Source organism: Macrobrachium rosenbergii, chromosome 43 (assembly GCF_040412425.1).
Source record: "Macrobrachium rosenbergii isolate ZJJX-2024 chromosome 43, ASM4041242v1, whole genome shotgun sequence".
Taxonomy (NCBI): Eukaryota; Metazoa; Arthropoda; class Malacostraca; order Decapoda; family Palaemonidae; genus Macrobrachium; species Macrobrachium rosenbergii.
This window is the reverse complement of record NC_089783.1, coordinates 48,647,553-48,659,603: the sequence shown is the minus strand read 5'-3', so window position 1 is coordinate 48,659,603 and position 12,051 is coordinate 48,647,553. Positions and strand designations below refer to the sequence as shown.

The following is a 12,051-nucleotide window of genomic DNA, read 5'->3' as shown; positions in this document are numbered from 1 at the left end:
ACAAAATTATCTTCCAGTGAAAAAATTCTTACAAACCAAAATAAGGATTTAGAAATTTCTTAGTATACAAACCCAGAATCAGATATAGTAAAGTCACAATCAGTAAATTAAAGTCTAAATCAAAATTAGCCAAGCTAATAATGATTAGCGCGCTACAAAACAAAGGAATACTTCACCAAAAAAAGGTGAAAGCCACCATCTAGTGAAAACTTCAAACAAGAGCTGCTCAAACAACTGATGATCAGTCGTTGACTGGCAGAAACAAACTGAGCTCTTCAGCTGTGTTGTACCTATTCTTCCTCGAAAGTGGGCGGGGCGAGTTACCTACACCAAAACAATAGAAGAACTACCGCAAATTACAAAATTTAAGCTGCTGCGATAGTTAGAAACTAACAGCTATGTAGTTACTTGGTAAGTTACTTATATAAAACAAGATATCTAAGTGAAACACAATGCCCCCCAACAGCTGTGAATTCCCATTTGACCTCTGACCTCTAAGTGTGATCTTCATCGACTTCATTCTGTGCACTGGCTTTAATAGTGGACTATGCAAAAAAACATAAAATAAATAAGAGGTCCAACTTTATATTGTTTAAAAGCTATATCCCAGGTTAAATTCCCATTTTACTTTGATCTCACTAAATATCAGCTTCGTTAGTGTAGTATGCATGCCAAATATATACAGTAGTCTCATCTCAAAGTTCAAGTCTTGACCATGGTTAAATTCCTATTTGACCTTTGGCCTCTAAAATAGCCTTGATTCTTGGAACTAACAGTTACACTGTATACATGAAGTTTTCAATCAGTGTCTTTCAATGTATTAAAATGACAATGCTTTAGACAACTTAAACCTTAGTGGATGAATGTACAAGTGGAGCAAAACACAGACAAACATACAAGTCAATTACTAGATGAACCAGGACAGTAAACCTGGGCAGAAAATTTTGATGAATAATACTTACAGCTTCAGGTGCTTGTGTAGGCATGGAACCAAAGACCAAAGAGGATACCCTTCGAGATATTCCACCAAGAAGACCAGCTGGAACTTTTAAATGTCTCACATGAATGTTTTGGTTGGCTGGTGGTCCCACAGCAGTTTCAATCAGCAGTGTGGTTGATGTGGTAGTAGCTAACAAACATCCCAATGAAGGACCTAAGAAAACCAGGCTGTCACATTCTTGACCCTAAAATAGATTGAAAAAGCTTGAGTTTACCACTTAAAATTCACAGCACTTCATAAAAGTACAAGAGAACTTTACTATATATTTCTGATGAGATTGATACAACAGCTACATACAACCTACTGCAGTATAATATTCCAATGGGAATTGAGATATTCAGGCAAATACATCCTACCTGTAATTCTGTGCTGACTTCAAAATATGAGCCTTCATGAGCAATGCTTGGCCAATAACGAACAAATCCTTCAGGTGAAGCAGCAACACATGATGGAACCTAAAAAGAAAGAGCACAGTGTGTATTCCATCACTGGGACTTTTTCATTTGCATTACAGTAAACAAAACTTGATCCATTTATTATAAAATATACAAAATTGAAAATTTAATGTTTTATATCATACAAATAGCAAACAATCATGCAAATCTTAGAGAATTTTTCTTTTATAGCACCTCGACTTGACAGTTGCTTTGGGAGTCTGGCTTTTTAATAGACAGTAACAAAATCTGTTAGATGACAAGGCCCTATATTATAGTCTGCACTTGAATATCTTCTAGTCATCTCTCAGCTAACACAAATTCCATGTACTTAACCTAAACTAAAGCGCACTTTGCTCTCAACATTCAATTTAAGAGATATACTTAAAAATGTATTAATTTCAAAAGTTAATATGTATCCCAACAGAGAATTTCATATTCATTAAGTCCACAGTAAGTAAGATTTAAGTGTAAAATTTTTATATGTAATGCAAAAGGGTCTCGTCTGGGGAGAGCCCAGCATGCACAACTAACTCACTACTAGACAAGAATTATGTTTGCTGTTGCAGCATTTGTTTTTCATAAGGCCATAGTTGCTTTCTTCTCTGAGACTGAAAGAGGTTATGTAAATTCCACATGTAGAGTGATTTATACTAAAAGCCAGAGATGTGAGTCCCAGAAACTAACATGAATAACAGTATCTCTTTTGCACTCATATAAGAAAAAGACATGCAAGATATAAATCAACAGCTTTAACAACTGTAAAACTAGCATTACTCAAAGGATTAAGCTAACTCTGAAATCTGAAAATTAACTGTAAAATTAAGATTACTAATAAGACTGCTTCATCTACTTTTTTTTTTTTAATTTCCCATCCTATACATTTGTCTGCACAATGCACAGGATCAGGGCATTAATGTTAGTTTATTTTTACTTATATAAATGCTAAAACTAAAAAATAACCCATGTTGTATTTATAACACCTTAACAAAAAATCTTAGGCACAAGAGAAAATAACTACCTGTCCTTCATTAGCAGCATACACAACAACCAACTGGGCTCGATGTGCTAAGTCTGATGGTGGAAGGGTGAGTTCACGAAACTGATATTTAACATTTCTGTAGCACCAAACTAATAGTCTGCGGCCATATACAAGCCACGCCCAGCCACAGGGTGACAAAACTGCAGACATTTCAACATTACCTGACAAAGAACAGAAAACATTAGATGCAGCTTAACCTGCATGACTACTGAATGAGAACATAAGAACAATATTAAAAAAAATATATACAAAACATTGTTCAAAAACCATCAACCATGTACAGCCCTTTATTTGTGGTCCAAATATCCCTATAAATGAGTATTCTGATGTCAAACAGACAGAAGATGCAGGGTAGCAAAGAGTGAATATTCACACATGCATGCCTATGAAACCTCATTAAGTAGATATCTCAGTTTTGCAAATCTCAGGACTGTAAGCAATAGTGCACAATCAACATCATCCACAAAAAACTAACCTGCATTATAGTATGTCAGAATACAACATAACACATTATGTAATTAGCAAGTAATAGATCAGCTGAGAGCACTAATTTGGTCCAGAGGGATCAAATTTTTGACCCTTTACAAATATTAATCAACAACTTTATGAATTAACTAAACAGCTTTCTGCTACAATATTTATTCTTTGAAACTAACTACTGACTAGGAATGACAATATTTATCATTGTTTACAATACATTTGATCTCTCAAATACTGTTATACTAACTACTGACTAGAAATAACAATATTTATCATTGTTTACATTACATTTGATCACTCAAATACTGTTATACTGACAATTGTTTTCTGTATCATATTATGCACAAAATTGGATGTACTGATAGTTAGTATATTGCCAGGACATGATTAAATAAATCTTCAGACTTGTTTAACTTAACTATAGCACATTTTGTCCACTTGAGCATAAAAATTTTACATGTCTACATTTACAGCAGTTGTGACACTGAACTGGACCAAGCCTATACCTCTTCATAGTCTTTAAATACATGTTTCCACAACATTTCTGTCAGGTATAGAAGCAATTAAAAGATGGCAGAATGTTTCCATTTAACCTCTTAATTTCCTCATTCCACAATGCACTGCTCCCCTGTCTCATTAAATTATCTATGAAGGTGAGACTTTTTTCACTGATACCACTCTGAAGAGCTTTGGAGTCATCCATAAAGGATTTCTAGCCTTGTACACTGCCCTTAGGGATAGTACCGACCTTCTTTTACAGGAATTAAATTGTTCTGATCATGCATCCAACCCATTCTTTACTGGTAGCAACAAATCACACAGGAAAGGCAGGAAAGGGTGCTATTCTTTTTAGTCTTGTTTTAGATTAAAGTATAATGTGGGACTTTATTAATATGTAATACTGTACTAAAAACTTTGGGCTCAAAGCAGCACCAATTACAGAATGACCATAAAACCTTTTTTTTTTGAGTAGCGGATTCACTACATTTAAAAGCAGCACAGCAACTGATGCTGCATTTGTCATCAACCAATGTTTGTTTTATTCTCTGTATTTTGCCAAATTATTTTCTTAGACATACCTTTTAATAATTCATAATCTAAATATGTTACCATACTGTGAACAGAAACATTCTTAATTTGAATTGGAAGAGTAGCATTCTTAATTTGAATTATTTCCACAAGTACTGGTAACCCAGTGATGGTAACTGAACAATCCTGGGGAGGTCCATTTACTGTGTGTAAGTAATGTCAAGGATTTCCAGGCCATTTACTCATGAAATTATAGGACAAGAAAAGTTTGTGAAAATATGATGATATAAACTTCCCATAAGATTAATTCAATAAAGACTAACCACAAAATATCTTCTCCCTATCCTACCCAGAAGAGATAGCACAAACTTACCTGTAATTAGATGTGTAAGAGTAAGGAAGCCTAATTGGAACCATGACTACAATCATGAACACACTAATTATCTTCACAGATAAACTGGATGGAATCCCAGGGGTCTTACAAAAACATTAGTTCACCTCTAGAATCCATGGAATAACTTGAGGTAGTTCTGCCAAAACGTTCCAATATGACAATACTTATTTGATAAAAACACTAGCTGACTGACACTCCCATCACAGTTCCTACTATCAAATTTAAATACAAACCCAATTCAAGCATTATCTCTTCCTATTTGTCAACAAATATCCAAGTCATTTAAACAAAACTTTCAGCTAACAATATGAAGGGCATTTGGATTCAAAGAAGGTGGAAAGATTTCTTTCAACTCTTCAAGAGCTGTTTCATTCATACATGACTAACACTGAATACTGTATATATTCCATATTGAAATCACACTATTTTTTACAAGGCATTCATTTATTGAGATAATGCCAGCAGTGAGAATCAGCTCATCAGATATTCAAACTTCATTCTGCCCAGAAGGAATTCATGGATGAATCTGTTCAAGTACTTGTACAGCAATTTGGGTCTATGGGCCCCATTTGGATTATTTCTCAGAAAATCATCATAAGTATGTTCTCTGAGTGTTTATTAATCTATGGAACTCTACTCAAATGAATTGCTACAAGCCATGACTATTCTCCTGGGACACCAAGGATGGATTCATTATTGTTTTCTGATGAATAAGTGCTCATCATTAATAAGGCTGGATGTGATAATGGTGATTGCTACTTGATTCTGTGCTACTATCAACCTTATAAAAAAATGGACTATGAACCTATTCATGACATGCTCTATCATTCTGCATTAACATACCAACAGTATATTGTACAGGTATATTCTCTTTATAAATTTCCACACACACACACACACACACACACACACACATAGGTTAACAACAGCACTGTATCTTGGTTCTTACGGTCAGCAAAGGTAAGAGCTTCATAAACAAGGGTTGGTAAAGATGCTCCATAACTCTCTAACGAATACTGTCCACTGCCTTCTATCAGCTGTGAAGTCTGAAGCGAACGATTTAAAGGTGTCGTACGGCTGTAACAAAGAGCCACAAATAAAGATTGTTTCCTGCTACAGAAAAATAAAAGTAATCTAATACTGCAACAAGACCATGAATAAAGTTGAAGTTCTTATCAAAGGCATCTAGCAATGATAAAAATATCAAAAATATATTGTACTCAAACAAATGAACATTTGAGTACTGGAACTACTACTAAAAACCACGAAAACTACATAAATTGATTTTTCAAAAATGAATAGTACTAAGGTAAAGGCAATACAGTAATCTCTAATGGATACATCATAATATTTTTTTCATAGTTATTTTATTGTTTCACTGTAACTATAACCCATAAATAATATCAAATTTATAGTTTATTGTTTCTATAACTGTAAGTGATCAATGAAAGAACAAGGGTAAATAGTTTCTACTGCATTCAGAGGAGCTGTAGAGTACAGAGCTGAATTATTATAATGGGTTTTCCTGTGCAATTTACATACATATTTACAGTATCACATTTAATTTGCTGATTACTTATCTCCTTCTTTTATATTCTACAGCAACTAATTTTGCAAAATGAATCCTGAATATAATCCCAACTAAACAGCTCGCTATAAAAACTGAGGAATAAGAAAAAATAAAATACGTCTATAGAGTGAGCATAATTAAGCCAATGACTCTTCAGTTACCTACCCTGGTGTAGTGAAAGGTGAACGTCTGGCGCTGGTGTTAAAAACACTAGTGCTTCTTCTACGGGCAGCTGCAGCTGCTGCAGCTCTTGCACTTGCAGATGAATAAGATGCAGCCGTACTCCCTCCTCCAGTTCTGTCAGCAACTGGTGTGAACATTTTCCTAGTAAACAAGATTCACATCATCAGTCAAGCACTATACTGTATTAACAATCAACAGCATGATTGCAACATTAAGCAAGAATATAGGTGTCCCTCGTTATATGCAGTGAACTGGTTCCAAGAGCAGCATACAGATAAATAAAATTGTATATAGTGTACAGTTGTAAACCCCATACAATAAAAGTTTTTTACCTAGATATATATAAATTTTTTTATTACACACTTCATGCGACAACAAAAATCATTACAAAATACAAGACAGTATTCTCTATTAAATGCTTATAATGAAGAAAAATTACACAATTACCAACTCACTCTCTACAGTGCAGTACATTATTATTATTTACACTATATTCTATCAAACCATGTACATTAACATGACTTTGCACCAGTATTCGTCTTACCTGGCATGTTGTGGCTCCATAGGCAACGGACTCTTGCCACTACCGGCTTTAGAAAAGGATGAGAAAGATCCTCTACCAAAGAGGAGGGAATAGCTTAACTAGCCCAACCCTGTCCATACTGGAAGGGCCTTAACAAAGAGTGCCCAGAATAGACAATCTGAGGGGACTCGAGAAAATTGTAGACTATCCCCTCCTCTACCCTCAGGCAAAAAATAAGTCACGGAACCAGCCAGGGTGGCCTTGCTGACCAATCTAAGCAAGCATGAGCACACACTATCAGTTATGTGCTGAACAGTGGACAGTCCCAGATGATGTAAAGCCCTAGACAGTACCCCTCAAAGGAGAAAAGTCATGCCTATGAAAGTCCATGGACGAGGCTGGTTTTGAAGAATCATGACAGTCAGCAATCCAGGGAAGCATGGGGTCTGTCTTCCGCACCTCCAGAAAGGAATGAACAGGACAGAAGAGAGGTTAGTCCTCTCCCAAGATGATTGAGTAGGAAAGCAATGACCAACCACCCCCATACATTGTCATGGTGGTTTCATCAATCTTCTAAGAAGAGTGAAGTCCATGCAATGATACTGGTGGTATAATACCCTCAAAAAACCAAGAGATCCTTTTTGGCCTTCTTCCTTCGTTGGCAGGTGACTAAGAGAGGCACAGTACAACTGAAAGATGGTGTACATCCGTGAGTCAGTATGCAGAACAGCATTCAATGGCTGTCTCTTTTGATGTTATCCTATAATTGACAAATGATGTGAAATAAAAGTTGCTCAGAGTGTCTTAAAACCACCAGCCATTAAATTACTTGGTCAATTATTCATTCTGAGATCTTGCTTTCTTTTTTTTATGATTTGTCTAAGTTTGTCACTGATGTGAATAGTAGCCACCTGCTCTGTTCCTGTTCTTTTTATGGAAGTTTGATGGCTCACCAAAGTTGCAGATCACAGGCAGATTGTTCATATGCATGCATTTGGCCTTGGTTTCCATCTCAAGTCAACATAAAATTATCGTATCTTTCAACAGGGTTACAGCCCCCTGGGGGGGAAGATCCTGGAAAGGCAAAGCCACCCCCCCCCATGTGCTCCCTAGCCTGGTCAGGGCTCAGCAACCAAAGATAAGTAAGGTTATAGAAAATTAGGTTAAGATTTCTTTGATCTGCTTGTAAGTAGGCCACACTACCATGTTTGGAGAGCATGCTGGATAAGTTAGGCTAAGCTGTAACCCTGTTGAAATGTCTTTGAGAATAATTCCATGTCGACTGAGGGCCATTGCACATTTTCAAATGATCTGGAATGAGTTTCCACAGCACAATGACAAGTCAGAGTGTTCTTCCATGTAGATCAGTGGACCACATATCATCCTACATATTTTTTGCGGTATTATTTCACTTATGGACATTAATTGCTTTCAACATAAAATATAGGTTTTTCTGTTGTATTATGATGTGATTTGAATGATTTTGAGGTTTATTTCCATGCAAATGAATACTTATTTCTGGCAAATGATATACTGACGACTTGTCAGAATACTGCACCCCCCCTCTCCATAATACGGCAAAACTGTGTTTACTGATTACACAATGACAAGTTAATTTTATTAATTTTGTATACAGTATATCTTCCATGTATTCATTTGCGATGGAAATAAACCTCAAAATCATGTAAATCACATCATAATACAACAGAAAACCTATATTTTATATTGAAAGCAATTAATGTCCATAAGTGAAATAATACCTTTTTTGCTGTATTTCCAATGCTGGACTAGCTCAAAACTTAAAAAGCAATGATATTAGTGTTTTTTTGTTCCATGCTCTTATCGAAACACAAAAATTAAACACAATGAAATCAGTAGTTTCTGTTCCAGTCTCTTCTCAAAACAACACCCATCCACCCTTCAACATTCATACCAGTAGACCATGCAAAAGTTCGTATGTGCTAAGGGTAAAAGCAATGATCTATCTTTCTAGATTTCTCACGCCTACCCATATCCCCACTCTGCTTCTGCGACGCCTAACCACTTAACTTGGTAATATGCATGATTTGGTGCATCAAAGAAAATGTCAGTAAAATTTCACAAGTTGCCAATAAGACTCCAGCCCACCATTTTAACATGAAAGACCATTTTGGGTTTTTCATGAAAAAAATGTTTAGGAAACGATAGCCTAGGACGTTAAAAGAGCCTAAAAATACCAACCTAACGTAACCTAGGGGCGTTTACTGGTTACAGTTTTGTCGTATTAGCTAGGGAAGGGGGTTGGGGTCGTATTGTCTCATGTCGTAATTTGATAAGCCTAATTTTTTATTTATCATTTGCGCATACTAGTGTTTATGGGATTCACAATAACGAGAATGAAGAGCTCTTTTCAAACATGTCGGTTACGATTTCATATCGTGTATTGGAATCTTCGAAAATAACACCAAAATGTCTTCAAAGCGAAAGACGCTTATCTATGGAAGCTTCTAGCCTAGCTTAGTGACCTATTCGCAGAAGATGGGGCTAATTAACCTATCCTAATTATCAAACAGTCTAGATTTCTTTAATATACATGTTTCTACTAAAAGCAAAGCAACATATTACGACAGCCGTGATCATTTACAGTTAGATAAAATTTTTAAAAATCCATCAAGGCCTTCAGTAATTTGCCGCCGAAGAGGGAAGCAGTTTTTGAGGCTGTGCTGATAGTATATAAGGAAGCAAATAGCTCATTTTTACTTGGTTAGTTATTTTCGCACATACCTGAAATATGTAGGTCCAAGCACAAACACGATAAAACGGATAGAACCTCGATTAATACGAAGAGATCATTTTAACGTTCTTTACACCAACACGTTTGAACCACTCACCAACCCGTAGTTAACTAACCGCCGCCGAAACACAACTCTGAAGTAGACCATGCAGTGACTGTTCACTGTTGTTCATTTGGCCATTGAACAATTTGTTATAGTTTACAAAATACTTCCTAACATTGAGACATTTATGTTATGAGGATTTAAATGTATGAGCGTACAGTAGTATGAACATGCAAAACAGAATCCCGAGAGGAATGTTCGAACAACTCTTGATGACACCTCATGAGGCTAAAACACTACGGGAAGCTGAATTCAGTCAAAAGCTAAATTGATTAATGAGAGTAAAAGACCAATAACAAAAGTGCTAAGACTTACGAGACTTAAATTTACCTTTTAAGATATCTGTGGTGATAATAACAGAGGAAACTGAGAACTACTTAATAATAAAAGAAGAAAACAATGAGTGCCACACAGTTGTCACAGCAGGAGGCAGAATGGCGATATCATACACTGTAGTATAGATGAGAATTATAGAAAAAAATGCCACTAACAATGACTGCTATAGACTTTATTAAAGCTTTGACTCTGTAAAAGGAGCTACTGATAGAAGTTATGAAAGACCATAGAGTTCACCCGAGTGTCAGAGACACAATTGCAAACATAGAACTGTAACAAAACAAACATTCCCATAGGGAAGGGTGTAGACTACCTGTAGAGAAAGAAATAAAAGTTACAAGCGCAATAAAACAAGGATGCATAGGATTAACATCACTCTGGGAGCTCATAATATATTTGATGATAAAAAGAACATTAGAGGAAGAAGAGGATTCAACAGCCTCACGCCTTCCACTGCAAAAAATGACTTTCTCGTTGATATTCACTTTACTTGATCATGGTAAAGCCTAATGGTTCCGTAATAACCAAACTTTTATTATTTACTGTAATTCTAGATATGTATGTACATATACAGTATATATATATATATATATATATATATATATATATATATATATATATATATATATATATATATATATATATATATATATATATATATATATATACTGTATATATATTGTGTATGTATAGTAATAGCTGCTTAAGTTATTTCATGGTTTTGATCGTAAAGTAAATTTTACTTCGTTTTACGTAAGCCACCAAAAACAGGTTTAGGACTCTTTTTGCTTTCCCTTCAAGGGTTTTGTATTTAATATTTGTATAATTTATATTTACCCGATCGTTTTTCTCCTTTTCATATCGACAAGCAGCGTTTAATTCTTCGGTGTTTGCCTTGTTCGCCTGTTCACCATTTGCTTCTCCGTCTCCCTCGACTGACATAGGGGTGACTTTTTGGTCAGGCGAACCAGACTGTGTTTCGGCTCCAGTGAGAAAAGATCCAGACCCTTGCTGCACTCGGTGACCTCTGTAGTGCCTGCAGTTAACTCTGTCTTTTCGGGTCAAGGGCCGATTATTTTGGAGCACGCTCCTTTGCCCTGTGTCCTGTGCTACGCTACATCAGTGGCGAGCCTGCCCCGTTTTGCGAGCAATGCTGTGGGTTCGCCATTTGCCCACCTGTGAGTGCCTTTGCTGGACAGCACTGGAGTTGTCAGGAGTCCTTTTGAGGCCAGAGAAGGACGAAAATAATTAATTTGTCTATCCTCCTTTTATTCTTGCCATCACTTCATACGGACTATTCATCTTCTGCGGGATCCACATCGACTCATAGCCCGTTACGCCAGTGTTGTGTAATACCCCTAAGGATAGCGTTATTTAGTTGCTTGTAACTTCCAAGGTTACACGCATAAATGTAATATTAATTCATCGGTGAAAGTTCTGTTGTAAATTCATTAACTCAAATATTGTATTTCATAAAGTGGTGTTAAGGATATTTTCTGTTTAGTGCCTCCGACTGCCTTGTTTTTGTTTTTTTTTTTTTCGTCATTGGGTAAGTGTTGATTTCTACCCACCACGTGTTCTTTCCCCAAAACTATTTTTTGAGAGTTAGCTAGAAGAATGAAGGTAGGGAGTGAGTTTTTGTAGGTGCATGTGAATTTTCTAGATTCTTGGTCAGTTTCGGGAACACCCTTTTGTATATATATTAATTTTTGTAAGAATAAATTAATTGTTAAGTTCTTAGTTTTGTTATCCCCTCTTGAGTGTATCTAATTGCCAGAGTTCTGTGTTATGTCTTAAATCTTTGTCTGTTGCTGGCAACTGATATAGAGAGATAGATCCTGTTGAATCTAAATAATAATTTGTTATTGCTTCGGGATACAATCCTGAAGTTCATGATAGATAGATGGATAGATAGACAATTTTTGGTTATGGAACCCTAGGCTTTATGACGATCAAATAAAGTGACTATTAACGAGAATATAATTTTTTGCAGTGGGAGGCGGGATGGGATCATCTGAAAATCCCCTCGAAGTCCATTTATGGCCCAGTCTTTGATTACAGGTAAGGTTTTTAAAAAGTGTGGAAAGCGCTAGAGTGCTAAATTTCTCTCAGGATCTATATGGCTCCACGCACATGTATTTACGTGCAAAGAAATAGACAAAGAAGAAGATAGGACATAGGACA

At 35.9% G+C, this 12,051-nt stretch overlaps 1 protein-coding gene across 1 annotated transcript in view; it reads right to left on the bottom strand.

Annotated features, from left to right (window-relative positions):
• Nup133 (nuclear pore complex protein Nup133) overlaps positions 1-9,769 on the bottom strand; it is a 33,651-nt gene extending 23,882 nt beyond the window's left edge. The window contains exons 1-6 of the mRNA XM_067087150.1: positions 9,419-9,769; positions 6,115-6,273; positions 5,329-5,456; positions 2,456-2,637; positions 1,357-1,455; positions 963-1,184 (exon numbers count right to left, since the gene is read on the bottom strand). Coding sequence (XP_066943251.1) covers positions 963-1,184; positions 1,357-1,455; positions 2,456-2,637; positions 5,329-5,456; positions 6,115-6,269 — 786 coding nt within the window. The 5' untranslated portion in view covers positions 6,270-6,273; positions 9,419-9,769. The remainder of the gene's footprint in view (positions 1-962; positions 1,185-1,356; positions 1,456-2,455; positions 2,638-5,328; positions 5,457-6,114; positions 6,274-9,418) is intronic.
• Positions 9,770-12,051: the final 2,282 nt, after the last annotated feature.